This window comes from Talpa europaea (genome assembly GCF_964194135.1).
Source record: "Talpa europaea genome assembly, chromosome: 8".
Classification (NCBI taxonomy): domain Eukaryota; kingdom Metazoa; phylum Chordata; class Mammalia; order Eulipotyphla; family Talpidae; genus Talpa; species Talpa europaea.
In genome coordinates, this window is record NC_140075.1 from 39151004 (window position 1) to 39178138 (window position 27135).

Here is a 27135-nt window from a genome sequence, read left to right on the forward strand (position 1 = left end):
CCGAGGAGAGCAGGGGGCAAGACAGGAGAGGTCTGCTGTGCCATGTGGGTAGCTCTTTGGCCAGGGAGGGAACTCAGGCCATAGCAATGATAGCACTGAGACTTAACCCCTAGGTCACCAGGGAGGCCCCAAACATGCAAAGTCATGGTTTTACCTACTGACTCAGAGCCCAACAATCTGCTTTCATCAATCCTCTTGGATGCGCCAACACGGCTTGGCTTGAGAACCACCAGCCCAGAGCAGTACTTTTCAAGCTTTCTGTGCATTTGAAGCACCTGGGGACTCCAATGCTGCTGGCCCACACACCCCTTTTTAGAATAGCAAGCAGCTCTAGAGCAAAAGTCCCCAAACATTGTTGCACTTGGGGAGCTTAGGAAACTGTCAAAAATCCCAAAGCCCATGCCCATCCCATACCAATTAGATCAAGATTTCTGGGAATGGGAGCCAGGCATTAGTATTTTTTTGACTCGGTATTTCAGGATGCAGCAAAGTTCAGGAATACGGTCAGGGGACAAGGGGCAACATGAAGATTTAAGTTCTTGACAAAGATTCTCTCCTTGACTAAATCCTCGCCAGACTTCTCTGAGCCCTCTTGTCATCCACGCCTGAACTTTGCCCTATAAAGACATGAACAAGAACTTAGTTTTAACAGCTCGTGGGTACAAACCTAGGATGACCCCAGCCCCCGCTTAAAGTTCACCAGCAAAATCTCAAGGCTACCAAAGAATTGGCTGTTTGTTCCAGTCACACATCTTCCAGTCTCTGTGGGAGGGTAGGGCTGTAACCTCCACAAGCTGCAGTTGGCAAGCCCAGATGGTTTTCACATGGACCAATGCCCTCTCCCTGCTTTTGTGTTTCGTCCCTGAGCCTGTTGAGCCCCCATCTGCCCCTCCCTACTCCCTCATTCTCTTTTTAAAATGCCCAATGAGGACCTCCCTGGTGGCAGAACAGGTTGAGCGCAGCACTGGGAAGCTGTCCCCAGCCTCTGCAGCGTGGGTTCGGTTCCCAGCTGGCCAGGGAGATTCCCATATGGCGTAGCAGGCCTCTCCCACTGCTCCCGTCAGCAGTGTTTTCGGTCCGTCTGCCTGTTCTGCTCCCCACTCTGTTTCTGGTGAATCCTCTTACCCTCCCGCACCTCTTACCTATACCCCAGTTCCTGTGTAAATAAATCTTTTAAAAAATTTAAAAAATAAAATGCCCAGTGATCTCCATACAGATCAAAGTTGAAAATTATTCCTGGCTCTTCTCCCTTTTGCAGTAGTATATTATTAATTAAAATTTACCACTTTAACTAGGTCCCATTCCTGTTTACCTTTGACACTGTTAATATAACCAAAGTTCAGAGCCACTCTCTGTAAAAGTGCCATCTGAAACAAAAGTGCCATCTGAGAAAATGATGTTTTGGTCTATGAATTATCATAGGTAAATTGCCTTTGAGCTTCACTATAGGGCTCAGGAAAAAATGGAAACTGCACAAGTTTCAAACCTAGAGAGGAAACTTGAAAATGTACTGAAAGCCCCACGGGTGGCTTCTGATCAAATGCAACCTTGAACAGTATGGCTCTGTGAGAACCCCATGGTCTTTTGAAAAGAAGGAGACCTCAGTTTGACCACTTTTAAGCTATGTGACCTGGGGCCCTAGTTTCCTAACTTGTGCACTATAATTCATAGTGCCTAACTCAAGCAGCCTGCCTTCTTCACTCCAAGGGCTCCTTTAAACTCATTTTTCAGTTGAAATCTCTAGCATAAGTACATTCATTTAGGCGCCAGGACATACAACGATTAATCAATGTGTTGGTGGTATTAAGTCACACGAGATAGGAGTTTTTTTTGTTCAGAGAAAAGCACAATTTATTACTGCAATATAATTCATGTCACAAGCTAAACCACAGAAGCTGCCTGTCAGTCCATCACCATGGGCCTTTTCTTTCTGACCAACCTGCTGGAACCTTCTCAAGAATGCTATTCTAAACTCTACAATTGCATCCTGACGAAAATTACGGACTCTCTTCCAAGAAAAATGCGCATGCACATAAGCACATAGATCTGGCATATAAGTGTGAGGGGTCACAGACTCCCTGAAACACATTGCAGGTTCTGGTGGAAACCCCTGGTCTAAACCATGGCCTGCAGAGGACAGCAGGGCAGCTGGAGCCCACAATGAGAGCTGCATTCGGGAAAGCTGGGGACGCTGTAGAACTTGATTAGCTTTTTGAAGGCACTTTTCTTCAGCAGCATCATGTCTTCTGGAAACCTAGAGAAGATTCTGATCCGGGAGGAGGCTCCATTCTTCACATCTGTGGGTAGCGGCTTCTGAGCACTCACAGGAACACTATTGCAACTAAGGGAACGCACTGCCTTCTTCTTATTCTGCACAGACAAATAATTGAACAGGAAGGAGGACAACTTGTGCTTGGTGACATCTGGGGCCTCCTCAGAAAAGCAGTCATCAAGTGGGTCCAGCAGGGTTTCAAGATGGCCACTGTCTTCCCTTCTCACAGGACTGGCTCCCATACGCTGAGGTTGTTTGATGATCTTCCTGGCCTGGGTTGGGTCATCGCCTGCCTCATTGACAGATTCAAGGGACATTCCATTGGCCATGGATCTGGGACCCCATGTTTGAGGGATGAGGTTCCCAACCTGAGGGCTAGGTTGGGAAGTACAATGCTGACTTAGGATGAGAGTTGCTGCATCTTGAATGAGTTTCCAGTCTCTCAGGATGTCATCCCTGGTGGTGAACTGGGATGTCACTGTGAAACGGATGATGAGTTTGTCCTGGACAGTAGCCGGAATGAGGAAGAGGCGGCCTGTTTTAGCCATTTCCTTTAACACACTTTCTGTGAGGCAATTAGGACCCTGTTTGAAGGACAAAGAGAAGCAAAATCTGCATCACATCCCTTGAACACATACCCAGGAGGCCAGTATTTATAGTTCTGAAAGACTGACAACCCACTAGCATCATTCACAAACCATGGGAGATGGTATTACCTTCAGGCGAAAAACCACAAGGCCAAGGTGCCTCTTGGCAGGAATTTCAAAGAAAGGGTCATTTCTGACCAGAGATTCAAAATATTTAGCCATTTCAGTACCCTAGAATTGAAAATAGAGAACTGAAATTAATAACTGACATTAATTAATAATCAACTACAAAAATCCTTGAACCAGAGTCCTGAAGACCTGGAGTGACTTCTGCCTGATTTTCTTCTCCATTTGATTCTGCTCATATTCCAGGCTGGAAAAGTTCTAATGGCTCCCTATTTCCTGTTACATCAGATTCATCTTGAGAACTCATGTCTGAGGGCCCACTTTCCAGTCACCCCCAGAACCAGAAGCCACGTACTTTACAATCAAGGTGATCTGGCTTCAGATCCTGCCTTCCCAGGTCCTGACTGGCTGGGGGTTGAGCAAAAGGCAAAAGCTAGTGCAGGCTCTGGGTTCTTAGCCAGGTGCCTCCAATGGGTTTGCAAATGCCCAGAGGACCCTATTTCTACTGCACATAAAAGTACCCTGTTGGCTATCGCATCCTAAGCTGACATCTTTCTATTCTCTCTCAAAACTCTTCATATCTTACACCTCAAATGCCCTTTCATCCCCTTTTCTTGGACATTCCACAGAGAACATATTTTTTCATATCACCCCCAGCTGCATTACGAGGAAGGCTTTATACTATTTCCTGGATACAGACTTTCTGCTTGGGATGATGGAAAAAGTTCTAGAAATAGTAGGGAGAGTTGCACACATTGGGAGCATAATTAGTGCCACTGAATTTATACAATTAAAATTAAAGCGGTAAATTTTGTTATATATATTTTACCGTAATGAGATCTTAACTTTGTACCATTAGATAAATTATTAGATTAATAAATCTTTCACTGAAGTTTGCCATCTTCTTGAATTTTCTATTTTATTCTACCTAGAGTAATTAATTAAACAAAGACAGGGCTGGACCCTCATTTTTAAAAATATCTCCAACCGTCCAGAAGACTCTCAGTAAAATATTTACTAAGAAATCACTATCAGCCAGTTGTCAGACCTGCTAGTCTAGTTCAAGAGAATGCAAAGTGTTTAGCTCATCTCATTTCTGACTACAATGAAGGAGGTTGCTACAAAACTCACCCTTTCTCACTCTACTGCATTGTCGATTTAAAACTGTTGCCAAAAAGGGCCTCCCTGGTGGCTCACGGGTTTAAGACGCAACTTATGAAGCTATTCAGCAGCCACTGCAGCACAAGTTTGATCCCCGGCCAAGGAGATACCCACATGGTGCAGCAGGCCTCTCCTGTCTCGCCTGCTGCTCCCCTCAGCAGTGTATTTCAGTCCGTCTGCCTCTTCTGCTCCCCACTCTGTCTCTGGTGCATCCTCTCACCCCCCGCTTCCATACCTCTGGCCTGTATTCCAGTTCTTGTATACATAAATAAATAAATCTTTAAAAAAAAAAAAAAAACTTTCTCCAAAATAAATAAATAAATGAAAAAACTGTTTGCAATCACTGCCCCAAGAATCTTTCTTGCATTCAAGACTCCTGTCTTTTTTGCAGAGAAGCAGTCTTCTAAATTCTTCAGGCTGTCTTATAGCTTTGCAATTTATTTTCTAATTTTGTCAAGACTTTGCCCTGTATCTCCTTCCCTCCAGGGCTATTTCCACGTGACTATCCTGCCAACTTTGGTATCTTTCTGAGCAAATTTTTCTTAAATCTGCATGAGTACCATAAAGACAAGGGGGGAGATTAGGGAGGGGCGGGGAGAGGAAGGACTAGAGTCAAAATAAGGGGGGAGGGTGCAATTGTATGGGGGATATAACCAAAATGAAAATGCATACATTGTGCAAAGATGAAAAATGATGTAAGAATCCTATAAAATAAAATATTTTTAAAAAATTTTCCCAGTAAATCTGAATTCACATTGGGATAAAAAAAAAAAAAAAAGACAGAATCAGGTGAGGTGTAGAGAGTGCAAATGACACTTTGAGCATGGAAGGATACTCAGACATCATTTTTGTTCCTTTTCTAGGAGGAGTCAAGGGAAGGGAAAGTGACCTCCCCAAAGTACAAGTGGCAGAATGCAGGTGTCTTCCCAGCATGCTCTGCTGCATCTACAGGACATGCTGTTTGCAAGAAGACAGAAACTGGGGAGGGGGAGAGAAGGAACAGTAGAGACTGCACCTCTGCCACCATAAAACCACCTTTATGGGAGCTGAAAGCAGTGTTACTACTAGTGACCTGACCCACTCTGGGGCGGGGAAGGCAAGTGACATCCCTTAGGCCAAATGCAGCAGCTCCACCTTCCCCAAACCACCATCTGTTTTTGTAAATAAAGTACTTTGGAACGCAGCTATGTGTTTACCTACTGTCTATGGTAGTTTTGGTTTTATAATGATAAAGTTGAATAGTTGTGACAGAGACTGTATGACCGTCTAATATCAAAAAGTGTTACTATCTCCTTTTACAGAAAAAATTTGCCAATTCCTATTGTAGGTGATAGGAGATGATGATGATGATGATGATGATGATGATTCTAATGACTTATTGTCATTAGAAGAAGAAAGGATGAAAGAGGAAAAGAAAGATAAGGAGAGGGAGAAGGGGAACAGGAGGGAAGGGGAAATAATCATTGAGTCCATTGGCAGGTCCTATGCTGAGAAAGGGTTTCGTATATATCATCTCATTTAATTGTCACCACGAATTTTTGAGAGAGGTGTCGTTATTTTCCCATCTTATGAATTAAGAAGGCACAACCACAGAAAGGTTAAGTAATTTTTCCAAGGTCACCAAATTACTAAAAAGTCTACCCCAGATCCTATTCTCTAGAGCACTGCTCTATAACAGAGAGATACAAAACTTGGTTTTATATAACCTTCAAGAGTTCAGCTAGTCAAAAATAGCCCAGAACTGTGAAGAAAGGAAGCCTTCCACATGTGAGCAGGGCAAATACCATCTCTGAGCTCCATCCATAGAATGGGACTGATAAGGGTGATAGCCCCAAGCGCTGTTGTGAGAATCTAATCAAACCCTCCAATTGTGTTTTGATTTAAGGCACTATGAGGATAATAATAATGATCACGGTCAAACTGAAAAGATAGAATTGACTCACATCAAACAACTTCATTTTACTTCCATCTCTTGCTATTGGACCCTGATAGACTCTGGAGCTGTTTTGAACACATGACCCTAGGAATACCAGGGAAGTGAGACCAGGACAGACGGAATGGCCAGGGAAGCTTCTGGGGGAAGTGGAATGTCACCCATTGACAGCATGTGGAGGAAAGAGGGCAATCCAGGAGGGGAATGCACAGGTGGAAGTGCAGAGGCAGTAAACTAAGGATGGAATTTGAATGGGTCTGTGAAAACCCTGAGCTAAAACAGAAGCTAATAATTGGGTCCTGGAAAGTCAAGCCCAGGAACGTGGATCTAATGTCGGCAACTGGGGAGTTGGTTGCAACTGGGGTGTGACTTGCAAAAGGCAGCATTGGGGAAGGTGGCAGGCACCTGCACATTGAATATCTAGTCCTAAATTGTAAGCACAAGAGATTTCCAGATGATCTGTAATCTCTACCACCTCATTCCCCAGTCACAGCTCTCCATTCTAGAGTCTGAGGATCTAGAGAGAACACACGTAAACCACTCATTGGTAAAGTCCAGTTCATAAACAGCTTGATGTTGAGAATCAATGCAAAACTAGCCACGGTAAACCGGTCATAGTCACTGCTTCAACCATTTCATTTGTGCTGTGTTAGTTTAATGAAGGAATTCCTCAGAGGAAAGGTGGAGGAGCAAAGACCAACACAGTGAAAAAGGGCAGTGTCTTTGGATTTACCCTGCTGCTCTGAGCCCTGACTTTGTCTTCCACATGGGCTCTTATAGAAATGAGAGAAATACTTCTGGACAAAGTTCTCAGTTAAGTCCCACCCTTTCCATGAAGAAAGAGACAGGCAGACTATGCCAGCCTCATCTGCTTCTGGGTTCCTCTCTGAGAACCATAATTCTGTTGTTAAATTGAGCTAAAATAAATAGGCTTTTCAGTAAATATCTAGTGGCACAAAGCGGCATTGTTTGTTCCAGATTTGGAAGGTCTGTCCGTCTAAGTGAGAGGAGCCATATTTCAGACATGATCATCATGGTGACTCAAATTTTTAGTCACCAGTGAAATCTGGGTAATTCTAAAGAAGATATGATACTGGCTTAGCCACACATACGGCATTGATTTACTTTCTCTTGCTCTCTCTGCCAACCAGGCTGTGAGGCCTTCACTCCCCAGTGACCAATGATAGAAAAATGAATGGGGAGACCCTCAGGCAGGGGCAAAGACACCAGAGAGCCCTCAGTGTCATGTTCCGTTCAGTCTTTCTGTAGCTAACAGAGAGGTCCACACCCTGAATAATCATGTCCCAGGAGCCAGAAAACAAGCCCTGACAGCTGAGCCATAGGCTGCAGATCCCCTGGGCAGGTCTGCAAAGCAGAGGCCAGCCCTCCTGCTCCCAGGACACACAGCAAGCCGGGCTCAGCCACAGTCACGTACATGTCTGATGTGCGCTTGAAGATTCTTTACTCCAAAGGACCGAATCACGAACCAAAGTTTAATAGAACGAAACCGCCGACTCAGGGGGATCTGCCAGTGCTAGAACAAAGGAACACAGTGTTCATGGTTAGAGACCAGGGCACCCTGGCTCCCTCCTGCACTCCTGAACTTCACCCCCCGCTGCCTGCACAGCTCTCCAGGGATGGGCGGTGTCACCATGACTCCCAAAGCTGCTGCTAAAGAGAAGCCAAGGCAAGATACCCCATCATGTGACCAAATCACAGGTGAAGGTGGCCAATGGGCTCTTGTCCAAGACTAGTGCAAGTGGAAAGCAACTGCATGACCCTGAACCCAGGAAAAGACACTGGGCTTTAAGTACCACTTTAAATATTCCATGCCCGGCTGAAATTCAAGAAAGGGACAGACAATACCGTACTTTCTCTAAAAAGAACCTAAGTTCCTTGAATGGCAAAAATTAGGCTCTATTTCTATTCCTCCCCACCATTTGTCTGTCAAGAGATCTGACCCTGGAGCTTCTCAGACTTGGCTGTCTCCTCCTGCCCTGCCACGTACAGGCCGGGGCCTTGGGCAGCAACACCTCGCTGGCCTTCACAAGAAGGGGAAAAATAGCACCACCCAGGGACAAAAGCTTCACAGGAGGTTGTGGGTAAGTGCTGGCTATTAAGATGGGGAAAATGTGGGCTACAAATAACAATGGTATTCCTTCTAGAACTGGGATGATCATTTTTCGATCCCCCTATCTTTCCTGAATCTTTCCTGTGATATCCCTGTGCCTCAGGAAATGTCACTCCAAATGTCACTTCAGATTTCAAATGTGCATATACATTTCATAATCCAGTAACTCTAAAATCAACCCTTTGTTCCTGGTCACCAAGTTCAAGGTTGAAGCACCCTTAATCTGAAAAATTTCAAACAAATTTCAAATTGATTTCTCAGATGTGAAAACAGAGCAAAGGGCTTGGGGAACACGTGTAGTAATTCTGATGCGTAATGTGGTTTCTAATGACCTCTTCCTCAAATCAGAAAGGTTCTACCACAATTCTGTTGAGTTAAAAAAAAAATATATTTACCTCTTATCCACAGGATTGCCAAATCCTCAAAAACATAAACACTTTCATCCTTCACCCTATTTTTCCTGACCCAGGAACAGTTGGGACATTCCCCCTCTGTTTATATTTCTCCCCCACCAAGTACTAAGCTTTTGGTTTCCAAGTAAAACTCTGCAGTGCTGAGGACCAGCTTGGGGATTTTCACTTACCAGCAGAGGGCATTAACCCTGGACATGACATGAAAATCCCTCTAACATGGAAAAAGCATCAACCCCCAGAGAATAATGAATAGATAATAGGGGCCTTCTCTAAAAACACTTGTCCTGATGGTTATGGCCAACCAGCTACTTTATTTCATCAGCAAATTTAAAAGGAGTGGCAGAGATGATTTTCATTTTGATTTCTTCATACTCCGCCTGTATCCCCAGTTGTCCCTCTTGTCACTATTCCAAAACTATTCCCCATGGGCCCACAGGGTGGCTCTAGCTGATCTTTTCTGTTGGAAATGAGGGGATTTGGACAGGGTGACATGGCTCTTCTTTAACTCAAGGCATTCCTATGCCTCCGGTGTGTCCTGCCCAGGATTTGCAGGTCCTGTCCAGTTAGGGGTAAGACTATGCCCCCTCCACTAGTGTGGAGGAGAGGAAGCTCCCTGGTGTCACAGAATCTAGCCCGAAGCCCTGAGGATTTGGTCCCTAAGCCTTTTCTCCTAAGGTGCTGCTTTATTTCTGGCTCATCTCAAACATAGTTAGGCTTCTCTTTAAAACTGCAGCCACCTGAGTGCAAAATAGCTTGGGCCATAGGTCAGAGCAGCACTGAAAACCCCCAGGATCACAACAGAGAGCAGCTTCAGTTTTCCAAATTTCATAGAGACTTGAAATTAAATCCGTAGGATTAGAGGTGAAGGAAGGAGCAGAATAAACCAGCACCTTCTGGATATGGAAATATAAATAGGAAGGTTCCCCTAGACCAGTGCTGGGGAAAACTTAATATTTTTATAAGTTGTCTGGCAGAGAGAAAACACCATAAAATCTCCAGACTGATAGGAGTGAGCCACGGGGAGAACTTGCTCTATTATTGTAAATAGGGAGAAAATAAAAGTGATATGAAATTCAAAATGGACAAAGATAAAATAATGATCTTAAGGTACAGTGATCCAAATCCACTTATAGGTGCATGGGCATCATTTAACACTCAGAAAAGTAACCTGGAGTTCACCCTAATGATATCTGTTCTCTGGACTACTATGGATTTTTTTTTTTCTTTTTATTTAAAAAATTACTGAAAACCTACCAGGGAGGGCAGCAGAGATGAAAGCATCAAAATGCTACTTTTTCAACCTCTTACTGCCTGCAATTCCAATCGAAAATCTTCAGAAGTCTAAAGGAAGTATCGGCTGTAGAGTAGCAATATAATCAAGAGATGGAGTTATTGTTTTAGATCTGAAAGGGCAAGACACCTCAGTTGGCCAAGTAGACAAGTCACATGGCTCACAATCACTGCTCTGTGTCTCACTAGATTAAGTCACTTAATCCTCACAGCAAGCCTAAGAAACAAGTATTGTCATAATCACCCATTATATAGATGAGGAGACCTAGAACACTTTAAGTCTTTTTCCCAAGGCCTTACAAGTGAACAGATGAAGGATCTGGCTTCAGCACCTGTGTGCTTGATGGCTTTGTGACAGCCAATCTCTGCAGCTTGACAGAAGAACTTTTAGGGATATTACATCCACCATTTATTGAGCGTTTGCCTGTTCCCAAGTATTGTGCTAAGTCATCTACAGGGATGTTCCCATTTCATCCTCACAAACCCTTCTGAAGCCAGTGCAAACTGTTCCCATTTTACAGATGAGGGAGCCAAGGTTCAAAGGGGTCCAGCCAGCTTCCCAAAGGCCTGTGGCTGGTATGGAATTCCCAACCAAGCTCATCTGCTCCACTGCCTCCCAGGGGGTCGTTAAATGCAATATCCATGTCTTCCATGCCCAACATCCACGTCTTCCCTATAATTATAGGAAGGGCTCATCTTTCAATTGAGGAATAAATTTAAGGACCTTGTTTCCTTAGATGGTACAGGTGAGGCATATGGGCAGTTTTTGAGAGACAAGGATGCAAGTAGCTGAGGAGACCAGCAAGGCTTGGCAGCATTCAGAACCTCAGGAAGGGCCCCTGTGCTGCTCTGCAGGGACAAAAGCTGACAGCAATTTCAGCCCCTTTCTCCCCACTACCCTGCTGCTGAGTAAGCAAAATAGATTATCCAGGATGGAGGCAAAAGAGAACCAGTCCAATTGTGGTTGGGAAGACATTTCAGGGAATAAAAAATTACCACAAACATTCAAGAAACATGTGTCTGCCTCAAAAGTTGATCTCATTTTCTAAGATTTTTAGCAGCTTGCTGTAGTGTCTCTATACAGTTCTATCTAGATACTTGAAATCAAAGGTATATAGTGGCGATATCATGGGATGGGTTCAGTGTGCCACTGTCTGAGGGGAACTGACATACAGGAGACCCCTCAAGAGTCGAGACTCAGTCACTTTTCATCTCAGAGGCCGCCAGGCTGCCCATTCCTGGTCACTCACCATGAAGTCGGTGGCCGCACCCGAGTTGGCATGCCTGAGGTAGATGGGGTTCACGTTGAAGGTCTGCTGCAGCTTGTACTTGTCCTTCACCCTGTGGGTTTCCAAATGGGTATTAGTGACTAAGGCCTCTGCAGGAGAGCAAGGCTTTCCCACATGCTTGGCTGCCACACTCACCAAAACCCAGTACAGTCAAAGTGCACCATCATCCACTTGGAAGGATTAAAGGTGAAGGAATCAGCATACTCGATGCCCTTCAGAAACCCCCGGAACTCAGGGCACAGGAAGGCAGTGCCTGCATAGGCAGCATCGATGTGGAGCCAAACCCCCTCTTGGGCACCTAAGGAGCCAAACGTCACCAGATTGAGATGTGGGTCTGGAGGGAGGAGGGGGGTGTTGTACCGGTCAACTAAAAGGCACCTCTTGACAGGCTAAGCTGGCCAGTGGGCAGCAAGAGAAGAACAGGGAATGGATGACCTGTTTTGGCTAAATGAGATGTCAGAGCCTGGGGGATGAGAGGAAGGCATGTATTGTGGGGGTGGGGGAGACTGTGGCTGAATGGCACCGTCTCCTCTTAAGGAGAAAGTCTGCAAAACCTCACCCTGGCCTTTTTGTCTCACTAGTCAGAGATGTGACACCCTCTTGGCCTCAACCTATAATTTTGTGGCACAGAAACCAACATCCTACTGGTCCAGAGAGCAATGATAATACATCTATACATGTATGATACATCTGATACATGTATGATACATCTTTATGATACATATAAGACATCCTCAAGGAGGAGATGTCCCAGGAAGGCATGCTGGGTGGTAAATGGAGAACGGGGAGTAAGTGTGTGAGTTGGGGTGGAGGGACAGCTCCGCAGGCTGAGTGCTTCCTTAGGAACAGCTGCTGAACACACACAAACATACACACATTTGGGTTTCTTCTCTGCCATTCTCTCCTACTGTAGTTTTTCCTACCCTACTGTTCTTCTTTTCTCGGCCTATACTAGGAAATGTTTCTCTATGCCTCATTCACCTGTGTTTTGGATAGAGCTGCTTTAAGTAGATATGGACATAAATGAGGGGATGAGCAACTCTGAGGCTCTCCCACTTTGCCTCCTAAAGACGGGCTGCAAGGGGAGCAGCGCTAACCCCTTGATCACACGGCCGGGAAAGCAGTGCTGTGTCTGCCTGGGAAAATTCACTTGTGACCTTGGGTGTTTCTTCCCACACTCTGCATTGATCAAGGAGAGATAACATCATTCCACAGAGCAGGTTCAGTTTCTTACTCCAGGGAACATTTTTCGACTCATTACTTGTGTTCCTAGCTGATCAGGATGGACACTTACAGATAGGACCCAGCTCCGACAGGCAGTCAAATGCACAGACCCCAGTGGTCCCAAGTGTTGCACAGACCTAGAAGAAAATAAAGCAGTTAAGGGCGGGACAGGGCGGGATTGGGGGGTGGGGTATGGGTTCATGTGAGACATTTGAGCTGAAAAACTATTTCATCACAGATATTATCTACTCCAAGCATCCCACTAGGACACTGTATTCACCTGTATTTTATCATGACCCATGGTAAGGAATACATTTTACATAACTAGTATGTTTATACACATGTATTTGAAATAAAAGTTTCAACGAACAATGCCTATTCTGGCTACAGGAATGCACCCTAATAATTTCCATTCTATTCTTTTTTTAAAAATTGGTCATGATCCACAAATTTGCTTCCTACATACCAATAAACAGAGACTTATAATTTATAAAACATATTTGAAATCCTTTGTTTTAGTTGCAGCATGCTCCTTACCTGAATTCAGCTAAAATCTCTTCCTCACCACCAGGTTCCATCATGCTAAACTCAGAAAGCATTCTGACTTACAAAAACAGGCACCAAGCCCCGCTCCTTGTCCTCCTGGATGGCTTTCTGAAGGACTTCCCCTCGGAGTGAGAAGTTGTCATCCACAGGCAGAAATTTCATCTTCACCAGAGAAATCAAACCAGCCTTTTCCACAGAGGAATGAGCCTAGAAGGACCATGGACACCTTTAGCACAGTCATCCTGCAGGGAGAACTCCCCGGAAACTAATGACAAAGGGAATCAAACAACATTTGACATTCGTCTTCAAATGTCCTGCAGTTCCTGGAGACAACCTTCTTTAAGGCCCAAGCTGCCCAGAACCCCGGCGTGCTCATGTCTAGAAGAAAATGACTCAAGGTCTAAGGTTCCAAAAGACAAGCACAGACCTGCCAGTGTGGCCTGTGTTGGGCAACTCACCTGGTCAGAGGCATAGGCGATGAGCCGGGCGTTCAGGGAGGATTCATCCGCCCCAGGCTCAGATGTTTTCATTTCCAGGATTTTGTTCTTCCTTGCTGCCAGCAAGGCAATCAAGGTGGACTCGCTGACTGTGCTCTGTAGTGGAAGAAGGATTCCTTGTGGCAGCCTCTCCTTTTCATCTCTTGCTGAATTCCCACCACCACCACCATCTTCATAGATGTGTGTGTGTTCATGTGTGTTCAACAGCTGTTCCTAAGGAAGCACTCAGCCTGCGGAGCTGTCCTTCCACCCCAACTCACACGCCTGCTCCCCATTCGCCATTTACCACACAACATGCCTTCCACAGCATGCCTTCCACCTCTAATTTTCCGTGGAAGGAATGAATGCAAACTTTCACCTGTTACTAACATTAGAGAGACCACAAAGATCAAAAAGAGAATGTTCATCCCTGCTAGATACAAGTTTGCTTATATTGGGTTCTCAAAAGTCATGATGCATTTTTGTGTAGAAAACATAGGGAAAAAAATGGCATGACTTTTCCTATAACCCAATAGATATTTGCTCCCCATGTAAAACATGCTTAAAAGGAAGCACTCTCGGGCCTCCCCGGTGGCACAGCTGTTGAGTGCTGGGCTGCAAAGCTTCCCGCAGCCTCTGCAACGCTAGTTTGATCCCCGGGTCCCACATGGCACGGAGACCTCTCCTGCCACCCGCTGCTCCCCTCAGCAGTGTATTTAATCGGTCTGCCTGTTCTGCTCCCCGCTCTGCTCTGGTGAATTGTCTCACCCTCCCGTTCTTCTGACTCTACCCAGTGCTTGTATAATAAATAAATAAGTATTTTTTAAAAATTAAAAAAAAAAGGAAGCACTCTCAAATTTATTTTTTTTAAAGATTTATTTATTTATACAAACACTGGGGTACAGGCAGAGGCGTGGGAGGGTGAGAGAATTCACCAGAGACAGAGCAGGAGCAGAACAGGCAGAAGGACTGAAATATACTGCTGAGGGGAGAAGCGGGTGAGACAGCAGAGGTCTGCCGCGCCGTGTGGGTAGCTCCCTGGCCAGTCAGGAATCGAAACTGCATTGCAGAGGCTGCAGACAGCTTCACAGCGCTGCACTCAACCCACTGCACTACCAGGGAGGCCCAGCACTCTCAATTTACTAGGTGTGAAAATGGCATTTCTTTCAACAGGGATAGAGGAAAGGCTGGTGACTTTGCCCTCAGTCGAGATACCGGTGGCTTTCCTGACCCTAGGCTGATATTGCCCACCTGGAAGACTCTTCCATATACATAATGGAGCTCATTCCTTCAATGGTCTCCCAGAGCAGCAGTATAAATTATCTAAGAGAGGGGTGGGTAGAAGTTTGCTCTGTCCCAGTTATGAAAAACCTGGGGGTCACCTCAACCAACAACAAGAATCTCCATGCTTTCTCATCATTCATTCACTGTCTTCGGTGTCTTTGCTTCTCAAAACTGCCAGGTAACCTCCAACCAATAGGCCCCACTATAAAAACCTATTAGAGAGTGTCATAGGGAGTGGTATGGATCACATCCCACAAGATATTCAGTGGTTGGAAATGATTCCACAGCAAGGAAGCCAGCGGGATGATAATAATAATAACAACAACATCTGTACAGCAATTCATATAAAATACTTTCTCCCATCCCATTGCTCCTTATAAAACCTCTCTGAGATACTTGTAATTCTTGTCTGCCCGAGAATAGTGACACTCAGAAAGGTTAAGGATAAACTGAGTCCACATGTTTGATGAACACAGGGAAAATCATGGTTTGGATGTAGACAGACCCGGGCTTAAATCCTCATTTTTACACTGGTAAGCTGTGTGACATGGGGCAAGATTTTAACCTCTCTGAGCTTCAGTGACTCTATCCCCAAAGTTGGAAATGGCACTATTTTCACATATCGGCTTCTCAGTGAGATAATTAGATGAAAATCATGCCTCACAGACATTTGGCATGCGCTCCCAGACATACTATCTTAAGTGGTAACTATTTGCTAACAACCTATGCAGTAATCGGTCTTTCCTGCAAGGTTCAGATTTTAATCTTGTTGCATGACTGGAGTGAAAGTCACTTAGCTAGCTAGCATGTGGGCTAGCAAACTTTCTGTCTTTCTCATCTTGGGGCAATGTGGTTATTTTTATTTAGTAGAAGTCATTAAATCCTCATTTTCACACATTGAGGGAAATGATTGTTATCCCTACCTTATAAAATATGAAAGCAGGAAAATTATAGATCACAGTAGAATCCAAGAATGTGGGAGTTCTCAAAGTTCTCAGAACCAAGTGCTCATGATGACAAGAGTTTATAGATGCAAAAGCACCCAGCAATGGGCACAGTCTATAGAAGCCCATTATGCTGCATTCCTCTTGGCATAAAAAGAAACATGTGAAGGGGCCTCCTTGGTGGTGCAAGGGGTTAAGCACCGCACTATGAAGCTATCCTCAGCTTCTGCAGCATGAGTTCGCTACACAGCTAGGGAGTTACCCACATGGCGCAGCAGACCTCTCCTGTCTCATCTGCTGCTCCCCTCAGCAGTGTATTTCAGTCAGTCTGCCTGTTCTGCTCCCCACTCTGTCTCTCTCATCCTCCACACCTCTGGCCTGTACCCTGGTTCTTGTATGCATAAATAAATAAACCTTTAAAAAAAATAAGCAAAGTAAGAGTAAACAGTGGCAGTAGGGAAGGCAGAAGTGCTAGTCGCGATGGTGGTGGTGTCAATCAGGATAGCATCCAGGTCATGGCATGGTAATGGCCGTGATGGAGGTGAGTGACATGGGGGAATCTCTATGGTCAACAAGAAAATTGCCCAAGCAAAGGTTTGGCTTCTCTTTCACTACTTAGTCCCCATGTTATGGTGGGGGTGGGAGGGGCTTTGTCGATGGAGGTACCTGTAATACACCACCCCCCTGGCTGCCAGGGTGGTAGTGCAGGAAGTGCTCAGGGAGTCCCAGCATTTTTGCCAGCCAATCCATAACGTTCATTTCCAGCTCTGTACACACAGGACTGGAAGCCTGAAAGAGAGAAAGACCATCATTGGGACAATCCCAGGACACCAAGATGGCCCCAAGCAGGCCCAGAAACACATCTGTTGCCACGCTGGCTTCCTTGACCTCTGGAAACCAGTGGGAACCTAATTTATCTTCTCCTTCAAGAAGTCGGTGTCAGGCCCTGTGCCCCACCTTCTACCAAGCAAATGAGTAGAAATGTGGACTCTAAATTTATCCCACCCTCAATAAAGTGGGATTCCTATAACGCCAAGGCTCTACGAAGAAACAGAAATGATTAGAAATGATTCCTCAATTTGGCTCCTCAAGTCCCTAAAATACCCAGTTCAGAAGCATACTAAAGGCCAGGAGAAAGGCATTCTTTTCTAAAAAAAAGATAGTAACACTCCATCCTTTCCCCAGCCCTCCCCTTACATACCACATAATAATTCAGGTTTAAAATATAAAGATATCGGGCCTCCCTGGTGGTGCAAGGGGTTAAGATGCAACCTATGAAGCTGTCCACAGCCACTGCAGCACAAGTTCGATCCCTGGCCAGGGAGCTGCCCATATGGCGCAGCAGACCTCTCCTGGCTCGCCTGCTGCTCCCCTCAGCAATGTATTTCAGTGATCTGCCTGTTTTGCTCCCCACACTGTCTCTGCTGTATCCTCTCACTATCTCCCCCACACCTCTGGCCTGTAGCCTAGTTCTTGTACGCATAAATAAATAAATCTTTAAAAAATATATAAAGATATCCTAGGAGGCTTAAAGCTGTTTGCTTAAGGATTTATTAAGGAACATCGTAAGGCATGTTCATAAGGAACATCGTAAGGCATTCCTAACCCCTTAAAGATGAGAGCACAAGGGAAATTGGTACCCATAGGCACCAAGTGTGCAGTAAGGGTCACAAACTGTAGCAATAACCAGATCTCCATCCAAATCTGATCTCTGTCTCTATGAGCTGTGCGATCCTGAGGACATAAACTTCTTTACTTACAAAATGGGGCAATACTGATGACTCCATAGGGTTAAAGGATAAGATGAGATGATTTATATAAAACCGAAGCTCCAAGAATGGAGCCATTGCTAATATTTAACTTAGAACCATTACAAAGGCCAGAACAAAATACATCTGGCCCAGGGTGTCACCACCAGCTACTAGGTACAGATATAGACATTGCTACTCACCCAGGTGAATCCCAGGCAGTTGATGGCATCAGCCAGCATATCTCCCAGCAGTGACGGCCAAGAGGTAAGAGCTGGGTAGTAGGCGTGCATGTGGGGACTCTGCCAATGTACCACCTGGAAGCAGAGCATGCATACAGCTGGCACCAGGAGGCTTTCCTGCTCCAGAGACCCTCCCTGGCCAACTTTTAAGACAACAAAATAAATGACACAACTCTGTGAAAATAAGACATTGTTGATGTTCTTGCTCCATTTCCCGTATTCTAAGCTAGTGCATGGAATATGGGCACATATGCAAAGATGGAAGGGAATATGCAAAATGAAAACTGTTATAGCAACTGGGGTTGTGGGTTTTGAGCAGTGTTCATATTAGTCTCTGATGTGTGTCTCCTATACTGCTCCTGCCTAGTAATGAAAGGAAGGGACTATGAGCTTCCAAAAGAATAGATTGCTTGCCTCATCTAATTTCTCGCAAAAAGCAGCTTTTGTTTGGTGGAGTGCCAACCTCTGCAGGCACACAGAGGGTCGCAGCTCCTGCAGAGGGTCAGGTGGATGTAAATGGGCTCAAAGTTGAAACCAACCATGACATCCTTCAATAGGTGATGGATAAATAAGCTCTACTACATCCAGACAATAGCATATTATTCAGAACTAGAAAGAAATGAGCTTTCAAATTAGGAAAGGTATGGACTGGAACCTTAAATCCATACTGCTAAAGTGAAAGAAGTCCATCTGAGAAGACTATATACTCTGTGATTTCAACTAGATGACATGGAGACAGTTAAAAGATCAGCAGTTGCCAGAAGTTAGGGAGAATGTGGAAAAGGGGTGAATACATGAAGCACAGAGGACTTTTAGAGAAGTGAAAATACTTTGTATTATACTATGATGATGAGTAATGTCATTGTACATTTGTGGAAACCCATAGAATATACAACTCCAGGGCCTCCCTGGTGGCATAGCAGGTTGAGCACTGCACTGTGAAGCTGTCTGCAGCCTCTGCAGTACGGGTTCGACTCCCAGCCAGTCAAGGAGATACCACATGGCGCAGCAGACCTCTCCTGCCTCGCCCGCTGCTCCCCTCAGCAGTGTACTTCGGTCCTTCTGCCTGCTCTGCTCCCCGCTCTGGCTCTGGTGAACTCTCTCACCCTCCCACACCTCTGACTGTACCCCCAGTTCTTGTATAAATAAATAAATCTTAAAAATATATATATATACAACTCCAAGAGTAAACCATAATGCAAACTAAAAAAAAAAAAAAAAAAGCTGTCCTTAGCTTCACAGCAGGGGTGGAGAAAGGAGAGGAAAGGATAGGGGACCTCCAGGCTAACTCCTGAGCCCACACTCAGATGAAGCCAGACAGAGGAAGAGGTGGGCCGGGAGGGCGGCTGCCCTATAACTGGTCTCTGAAGCCTCTTCAGTGGCTCATCAGCCTCACTGATTGTCTAGTCTGGCATCTTCTCACTGCTCGACAAACACGCCCTCTACATTTCTGAGTTCATGCATCTGAGCAATGCAATATCCCCTGACAGAAGGCACTTCTCATACACACATGGCCCTCAAAGCCTGTGAATTCTCATAAAATTACTAAATATGCATATTCTCCAGTCCCCTTTGATTCCTGCCCTATCCCACGGAACATTGTCATTCTCGATGTCCACCCTCCTGAGAACTCAGCAGACAATATCTTAGTGTATCATTGAGTTATTATCATGCACAAACTCCATTAATCCTTCAAGAGAAGAACAATGTTTGAACAGCATGTCTGGTAGGAGGAGGATAAGATTTAAGCCCAAGGGCACAGGTACCAGCCTTCCCTCTGCCCCAGCCACCTGTGTGACCTTGTAGAATTATCCTGAAGCTAATGAAATTAAGCTCCAAGGTCCTATGTTTACATGGATGCCTTTTGAGATCCATTCTTAATTTTATATTCTTTTTTTAAAAGATTGTTTAATTTATTTCTACATACAAGGGCTGGGGTGTAGGCCAGAAGTGTGGGTGGGGGTGAGAGGATTCACCATAGAGAGTAGGGAGCAGAACAGGCAGATCTACTGACACACTGCTGAGGGGAGCAATGAGTGAGACAGGAGAAATCTGCTGCGCCATGTGGGTCAACTCCCTGGTTGGGGATCGAACTTGTGCTGCAGTGGCTGCCCATAGTTTCAGAGTGCTGAGATTTAACCCCTTGCACCACCAGGGAAGCCCTAATTTTATATTCTTAAAAAGGGTCTCAAATTTTATGTCCAATCCAGAGCTCTACAACCAGAACTTTTCTCTGCATCTCTCTCTATCTCAGTTTCTCAACATAAATCATTGTTTCTAGGGTTGTTGTGTGAATCAGCCTGGGTACAAAAAATGTAAAATATAAAATACTAATATTATTTGGTAAGCTAACCACATGGTGATTTACATATAACATATCTAAAACTAACTATTAGACAATCAGACCTCTTCCTCCGATTTTCACCAGGCATTGCAGATAACAACAATATCACCCGATTTTCATGCCTTATCTTACTTCACTCTCACAGAACCCCTGCAGATAGGTTCTACCATTATCCCTATTGTGCAGATGAGAACTGGGGTTATCAACAAGAGGCAGCACTCTGCAATCACACATACCTGGGAGGGACAGAAGACAGCGCTGAGACAGACACCCAGGGATGTCTGACTCTAGAGCCCAAGCACCCAAGGGGGATGGCAACCCGCCTCCCCAGCACACACACACACACCCCTCACTCCCACACCCCCTACCCCCATTCCCCGTGCTGCTCCACTCCCTCCTGAAGGGTACGTGAGGTTTTCCTAACAGGGTTTGGAACTGGAGCAGGACAGATTTTCTTCTCTTTGTGTCTATTTGGTGGCAGGAGGGAAAAATGTAATCCAGTTTTCAATGAGTTGTAACCCAACTGAGAAAGCAAAGGGCCAACGGCCCTCAGGCCAACTCACAGAAGCCAGAGCATCCTGGAAGATGAGATGAAAGATCAGGCCTTGGAGATCAGTGTGTTTAGCAACAGTATTTTGGAAACCCCCCAAGAAGGATTTCCACCTCCAGAGTTATCAAAAGCCAATTGTCTGTTCTTGTAAGATAAAAAAGCTAAGAGAAGCCAGAGGAACCCTTATCACAGCAGACAGACCTCTGATTCCAGAAATGAACTTTTCTCACCACACCCCCAGCAACTGTTGGAATTTCTTTCAATCAAAGGAATCAGCTTATTTCCGCTTCTTCTGACAGTTGCTTTGTCTCACTACCAATTTACAGTTAATCCGATTAACATTTTACAGAATGAAATCCATGAGATAATCTTATCAGGAGCTGGCCTTCTAATATTTTAATGATATGGAAATTTTCAAAAGATCCTTGTGAAATAGGTTACGTGGTCAGAGAGAGATGAGTATCTGGCTTTGTACAAACTCACCATTACTTTCTGAGTTTGAATAATTTTTCACCCCTGCCTCCAGGCATATATCTATGACTTCCAAGTCCAAAGTTCTTTGGCGGATGATGGAAACAAATCCGAAACTGCCCTTAGGAAGAGCTGCTGATTGTATGCAATACGGGAAAACGAGAACAGTTGGTGTTTGGGGTGCAGGTGAAGGGGGAGGGGTGCCAGGCTCAGTCCAGGACACTCTGTCACTCACAACCGAAGTAACAGTATAGGAGAAAAAGTCAGTCTTTGGAGAAACACTGGCCTAGGTTAAAGTTCTGGGTTTGCCTGGCACAAATTCTATGACTATGGGAAGACAATTAACCTCAGTTAATTGTCTCAGTTTCTGACTGTTAAGCTATAGAGTCACTGCAGGATTAAATGAATTAGGCTATCGTGAGCTAGCACTGGCAGACTGTGGCATCGAGCTCTTGAGGGACAGGCCCTCTGTGGGGAGGACAGGTGCGCTTTTAGCATGAGTGCCACATAGCTCTTCTACCCTGGGGGCCAAGATGCTGTCACAGCCCACGGTGGCAGCACCAGCTCAAGCCCTGTGTATGACCCAGCTTCTGCATATTCCCTGGCCCCTGGATATCAACAGGCTGTGCCCAACCCCTCAGCCACCACAAGCCACACCCCATCCCTCAGTGGAAGTATAAGATGATTCAGGAAAAGTCTTTTCCCGGGGCTCCCTAGTGGTGCAAGGGGCTAAGTCTCAGCACTATCAAGCTGTTGCCAGCCACTGCAGCATGACAGCATGAGTTCAATTCCCAGGCAGGGAGCTAACCCACATGGAGCAACAGACCTCTCCTATCTTGCCCCCTGCTCCCCCCTCAGCAGTGTATTTCAGTCAATCTGCCTGTTCTGCTCCCCACTCTGTCTCTAGTAAATCCTCTCACCCCTGCACCTCTGGCCTATACCCCAGCTCTTATATGCATAAATAAAATAAATCTTTAAAAAAAAAAAACAACTTTCCTACTCTTGAAAAGCAGCTCAATCAAAACACCTCTCCTTGGTCAGGAAGGACATGATGTCTAACCCATGGAGAAGAAAGGAAGAGGCTGACCAGGAGGAGCTCACTCAGCTCTCTCCTGGGGCTGCAGGGGGTTATGTTCTTGGTGTTCCTCCTTCCCTTGGCATAACTCAAAATTTTGTAGGTTCTGCCAACTGGGGTGTCGGGGACTATCTTCCAGTCTCCTCTCTCCATCTTGCTCTCCGCAGCTGTTCTTTCCCCTCAGACCTGATTTTCCCTTCCCACCTCATCCCATTAGATTTCCGCACTTCTGTCTGACCAGGACCTGGGATGTGGCCCTTTTTCCCTCTAGCTCCCAACACTACAGAACACCTGCATCAGAAACCCAATTTTAGTCAAAGTCCTGGCCCTCCAAGTGCCCAGAAGACAGGCGTGGATGTTGGCTGAGTGCCTGAACCATCATGCTCAGCCTTTCTTCAGGCCTAGCACCCACCCTGATATGCCCCAGAATCTAGAATCACCCTTGTGGGCACTGTCTCACCCCAGGCATGATGATTCGTTCAATATCCCCAAAGATGCTGTCCCAGCTGTCAGGGTCCTCGGGGGCGCTCTCAGGGAGCTGGGATCGCAGGTAGCCAGGCTGCACATCGGGGGTCACCCGCCGCTCCCGCACTGTACTCAGGTACTGGCAGATGTAATCCACCATCTCCTTCCCTACAAGGAAGGCAGAGAAAACAGACTCACATCCTGACCCGTCCCTCTGGGGTGGAGGCAGAGAGATTTGGTCTAAGAAATGGATTCATCGACTGAGATGGGGTGTGACTGTCATCCCCAGCATAGGCCTTGTTTTCAGAATTTGAAAAATGAGTAACAAGTGATGGAGGGAGTACAAGAATGCAAAGTAAGCGACAGAGAAAATCTCCAAATATAAAACTTTAGTGCCCTTTTCTTCACTTACCCCTTCCTTTATCCAGATCCATCTTGTCTTTCCTGCCTTTCTTTTCTCAAAAACACCAGGTCTAATAATTCATTACCTTACACATTCAGTAGAAACTCCATAATGCTTTCTGTCCGAAAATTGTTCACACACACGTCCACACACATTCACACAAGCATATGTTCTCCCTACACTCTGTCAGCACAGCAGGCAAACTGCAGACCAGGTTCTGATAAAAGATGGAAAAATATTGTTCACCAAACCAATAAACTCCTCACCTTTTTTAGACCCATGGACCTCTATAAGAATCTGATTTAGAAAGTGCAAGTTAGCAGAAGTTTTTGCTCATTTGCAGAATATAAATAACCAAAGAAAACAAACTGAAAAAAGAAAAGAAAAGAAAAGAAAAGAAAAGAAAAGAAAAGAAAAGAAAAGAAAAGAAAAGAAAAGAAAAGAAAAGAAAAGAAAAGAAAAGAAAAGAAAAGAAAAGAAAAGAAAAGAAAAGAAAAGAAACTGGTGGGCCTCCCCGGTGGCACAGCGGTTGAGTGCTGGTTTGCGAAGCTGCCCGCAGCCTCTGTAGCACCAGTTCGATCCCCGGCTGCTCCCCGGCCACCGGAGGAGGGTCCCACATGGCGTGCAGACCTCTCCTGCCGCCCGCTGCTCCCCTCAGCAGTGTACTTCGGTCCTTCTGCCTGCTCTGCTCCCCGCTCTGGCTCTGGTGAATTCTCTCACCCTCCCATGCTTCTGACTGTACCCAGTGCTTGTATAAATAAATAAATAAATCTTAAAAAAAAAAACAAAACTGGAAAAACACAATAAAAGTCATCCTTAGACTCTGTGAACAATACTCTGGTTCCCAGAGGGGAGGGGAGGGAGGGAAGAGGTGTAACAGAGGGACAGAGGGTGACAGCGTATTGGCCCTGGAGCTTAGGTGAGCAGTGAAAAGTGAATGAGGCATGTGTGCAAGTTAAAGGGTGAAGCTGTACTCCTCACATTACATAGTTATATGAATGATTGGCAAATCCATGAAATTGGGGGGGGAAGGATCTGATGTAAATTGTCGGCTTACACACACAATATTGAGCATAATTTCTGAGTTTCATGAAATCCCCAAAGTACAACCACAGGCCCAGGCTAAGCACCTGCACTTGGGCTATGGTGACTACACTTCAAGGTGTAGGCTATTTAAAAAGAACATGCTCCAGCCTGTAATCAAGGAAATCTCCCTCCCTGCTTCAGTGTCTACAACATTTTTTGATGCTCAAAAAAATGAGCATCAAATAAATGAATAAAAAAGAAAAATAGCAGTCTAATACTCTGAAGTCACTGCCAATTTCTTTTTCCTTCCTTTCATTTCTCCAGGAGAGTCTCAATCTTCATAGCCTCTAGCTCCTGCTCTCTGAGTGCTCCTCCCTCCCTCCCGCCCCTTCACACACACACACACACACACACAGACACACACACACACATTTTCTCTCTCTCTCTCTCTCTCTCTCTCTCTCTCTCTCTCTCTCTCCCTTCTTTCTCCCATTTTTGTCTGTGGCATTGTGTATGTCCCTCTCTTCTCTCTCAATAACTCTAATCCTTCATTACTACTCATTAGGCTACTACCTGCACAAATAAAATAAAGAACTGCATTTCTTCCCTCTGCACCAGCTCAGGCAAAATCCTTGTAAGGAGGACTAGCCCCAGGGCAAAACTGAAGGAGACAATGAGCGAATCAGCACCCTTCTCTTTTATGCTCCCCGCCACCCCTCCCCAAGGCCAGCCAAGGGTACCCAGCGGGACTCTGAGAGCATGGGACCTGGTCCTCCACTTGTCTAGAATAGCATGAAGTTTATTTGTGTCTTGCTCACAGGCTAAATGTCCTCAAGAACCAGCCCTCAGCTGGAAAGGCTAACACACACTAAAGTGTAGACTGATAACCACCTAGTGCATTATCTGTGCAGAGGAAAACGCAGATTTTAATATGGGACAACACCTTGTAGCAAAATAAAAAAAATTAAGCAATCTGACCTAATAGTGGCTGAAGACATAAAAATTTATGAGACATTGCAGGCAAATATCTATTTCCTCTCTTAGGAGAGAGCCATGCCTGAAAACAGAATAACATTTAGTTTTGCTCGTCACACAAGGTTGATACAGAGTAGGTGCTCCCTGAAGGTTTATGGACTGACTAACTAAATGAAAGAATCCCACTAAGAGACTCACACATGAATATTAAGAAAAAAAGTACAGTAACTATGCAACACTTTAGGAACGTTTATTTCTAATTCAGAATGCAAATAATTCCCTTTTCCCCATTTAGTGGCTCGGGAATCCAAATCGTCTCTCTTGTGGGAAAGTTGAAAGCAACATGGCCCAGTGGATGTATGTAAGAGTGAGTGTATGAGAGGAAGAATGAAAAAATGGAGAAAAGTTTTAAACTCTCATCTCACACTCCTTTCTCAGGAAAAATTTCTCAGAAGGCAATCTCAACCTCCAGTTGATTGACACCCCCAAATCTAAGGGTCGCCCATCAGCAGTACTTCCTGCAGGAGAGGCCACGGGGAACAGGAGGGGTGCCCATCACTCACCTCTCTGTCTGTACTCCTCCGGCTCCATCATCTTCCAGGCCTGAGGCTCCTTCGCACAGAGGGACACTACCCGAGGACCCCTCGGAGGTGGAAGCTGCAGTCCTGGGCAGCCAGTGGAGGCTCTTTATTTAAAGGGTTCTCCTTTCTTTGACTTTAGCTCCGCCCTTCAAAGGCCCTTCCAGTGGGCGTAATTTACTCCGCCTCTAGTCCCCCAGTCCTTGCGGGAACAGTGACTGCAACGTTGGCTGGTCAAGAGATCCAGGAAAATAGGCACTTCTAAGTTAAACAGTGCACTTAGCAACCCAAGCCTGCAGGCAGCCTCCGGGTGTGTACGGTCAAGAGCTCTCAATTCTTTTTGTCTCTGAATTAGACAATAGAGCCCAGCCTGGACAAAGCTTCCAGCTCAGTTGCCCAGGACAAAGCCAAGTATTTGCAGAAAGAGTAGCACAAATTAGCATTATTCTATCACTGCTTCTCTCTCAGCCCAGGGAGGAAGGAACAGGCACTTAGAGAGATGCTCCCTCTGGTCATGCTGTATTCAGTAACAGTAGTCATCTAATGTGGTGGGTTATTTTTATTGTTATATAATACTATTGGGAAAGAAATGATAAGCAACTACTTCCTCTTGCAGGATATATACTATATTGCTGTAGAGAGATGAGAAAACAAGTAAAAAGAATAAAAATTGATTTTTGTGATGATTGTATAACTTTTAGCCTATGAATAGGCTAAAAGCATTGAATGCATACTTTGTTTGTTTGTTTGTTTTGGTTTTTTTGGTATGAGAATCACATCCCAAAAAAGCTATTGATTTTTTTTTCTAAAAAAAAGAATGCCCTAGAAACATAAGATCTTCAATTAAAAAAAAAATGACCTAGTGGATTTGGACTCCAGTGATATTGCCAATAGCACAAATTTTTCATAGGAGCAGGCTATGGGAAAGTTGTAATAGCCAAGGGATAATTGCTGATATTCACCCAGCACATAAAGTACTAAATAAAAGTTAGACACTTTAACAGGGAAAAGTATCAGTGTTTTCTCTTCAAGTGTTGCTTCTGCTTTTTATCTCTTCTGTTTTTCTGCAACTCCAATTATGCCTATGTTAAATTTTTACCTTATCTCATATGTATAATATATACCATACATGTCTGCATAATTACATAACAATGAATTTTATATATTACATATTATATAAATTATATCTAATACACGTTTTCCTTTATTTTACATCTTCTTGCCTGAATTTCAATTTAGAATTTTTTTCCAACTAATCTTTGAGTTGTTTCTTCATATATGTCTAATATGATAATAAACCTATTTATTGCTTTTTCTAATATCAGGGGTTTTTTTTCAGTGGTATAATTTTCATTTGGTTCTTTTTTTTTAATTTCTTACCAAATTTTTTTAACCTGGACTATTATTCCCTTGAGTATAAGCATAGCTTTCTTTTAATTTGCTACCAAACAACACAAAAGAACACCTACATAAGGGGAAAGATATACCATATTCTCAGAGAGTAAGATTCAATGTCCCAAAGATATCATTTTTCCAAAGTTAACCAAGAAATTTAACACAATCCCAACATGCTTTTTTGGCT

General features: G+C 44.7%; 1 protein-coding gene across 2 annotated transcripts; it reads right to left on the reverse strand.

The window, feature by feature from the left end:
* Window positions 1-2115: 2115 nt before the first annotated feature.
* HDC (histidine decarboxylase) lies at window positions 2116-25569 on the reverse strand (the record flags this gene model as incomplete). 2 transcript variants are annotated; one of them, XM_084240533.1, is made up of 12 exons in its annotated part: window positions 2116-2856; window positions 2989-3090; window positions 7515-7613; window positions 11164-11254; window positions 11338-11500; window positions 12497-12563; window positions 13036-13179; window positions 13431-13565; window positions 16343-16465; window positions 17628-17741; window positions 22567-22739; window positions 25539-25569. In XM_084240533.1, the coding sequence occupies 12 exons, from the start codon at window positions 25567-25569 to the stop codon at window positions 2116-2118; spliced, it is 1983 nt and encodes a 660-aa protein (XP_084096659.1). The 2 variants fall into 2 exon arrangements, with proteins under 2 accessions (XP_084096659.1, XP_084096660.1); XM_084240534.1 differs by lacking the exon at window positions 7515-7613.
* Window positions 25570-27135: the final 1566 nt, after the last annotated feature.